The following is a 1,118-nucleotide window of genomic DNA, read 5'->3' on the forward strand; positions in this document are numbered from 1 at the left end:
TCAGAATCGAACCCGGGCTGAAGGCCAACGCTCTATCCACTGAGCCAAATCAGCTAGGGCTAGAAGGAAATATTAATGCTGGTTAGTCCTAGGCCGAATTATAAGGCCATTTTATTTTGTTCTTTAAACTTCCCATGTTTTCCAAATATACCATTTTCTAATTAGAAGTGAATAATGATTATTCTCTAAGTTCCACTTTCTTCTCAGCTAGGTTACCCAAGCTAAATTATCTTTTGAGAGGAGAGGAAGAGGAGAGGGAGAGGGGAGGGAAGGGGAGAGACATCAATTTGTTGTTCCAACTATTTATGCATTCATTTGTTGATTCTTTTTTTAAATATAAATTTTTAAAATTAATTTTGAGAGAGAGAGAGGAAAAAAACACATTGATTTGTTGTTCTAGTTATTTATGCATTCATTGGTTGATTCTTATATGTGCTCGACCGGAGATTGAACCTGCAACCTTGGCATATCAGGATGACGCTTTAACCAACTTAGCTACTTGGCCAGGGCCTCTTCCTGTTACTTTAAAAAGTCATATGAGGAAGTAGTACTATTTACCTTCAATAGCATGTCGTTTTCTCTTTCTTGTTACTGGCAGATCTTCTTTGCTGTCATCTTGCTTTCCATCTGAGGTGTCATTGTGCCCTTCCTCCTCCTCATCTGAGTATTGATTCAGGGCATCTACCAACTCCAGGAAAACAGCATCACTAATCAGGACAGATCCAGGAATCATCTCTGAAACGTAAGGATTAAATGGGTGAACAGTGGTTGTTTCATATTCCATTAGACCTCCTAGGAAGGTTTTGTTGTATTCACTCCTGAGGCCCAGGTACCGTATTTGCCGGCGTATAAGACGACTGGGCGTATAAGACGACCCCCTAACATTTCCACTCAAAATACGGAGTTTGTTATATACTCGTCGTATAAGACTACCCCCTCTTCCGCACACCTTCCACACACCAAATAAAAGGTAAAACAATATCAGATTTGATTTTAACATTTTAATTTATATACAAATGCTTATGACATGCAGGAAAACTGTCACAAGGCTGTATGTAATCAAACATATACATAAAACAGTGCAAGTTTATTACCGGTAAACATACAGGTAATTCCAG

The 1,118-nt window shown here is 38.7% G+C and overlaps 1 protein-coding gene across 3 annotated transcripts in view; it reads right to left on the reverse strand.

The window, feature by feature from the left end:
- EZH1 (enhancer of zeste 1 polycomb repressive complex 2 subunit) overlaps positions 1 to 1,118 on the reverse strand; it is a 20,467-nt gene that overhangs the window by 13,745 nt on the left and 5,604 nt on the right. For all 3 annotated transcript variants that reach the window (XM_006773881.2, XM_015570557.1, XM_015570558.1), the window contains one exon: positions 559 to 735. In XM_006773881.2, coding sequence (XP_006773944.1) covers positions 559 to 735 — 177 coding nt within the window. The remainder of the gene's footprint in view (positions 1 to 558; positions 736 to 1,118) is intronic.

This window comes from Myotis davidii, unplaced genomic scaffold (assembly GCF_000327345.1).
Source record: "Myotis davidii unplaced genomic scaffold, ASM32734v1 scaffold1527, whole genome shotgun sequence".
Taxonomy (NCBI): Eukaryota; Metazoa; Chordata; class Mammalia; order Chiroptera; family Vespertilionidae; genus Myotis; species Myotis davidii.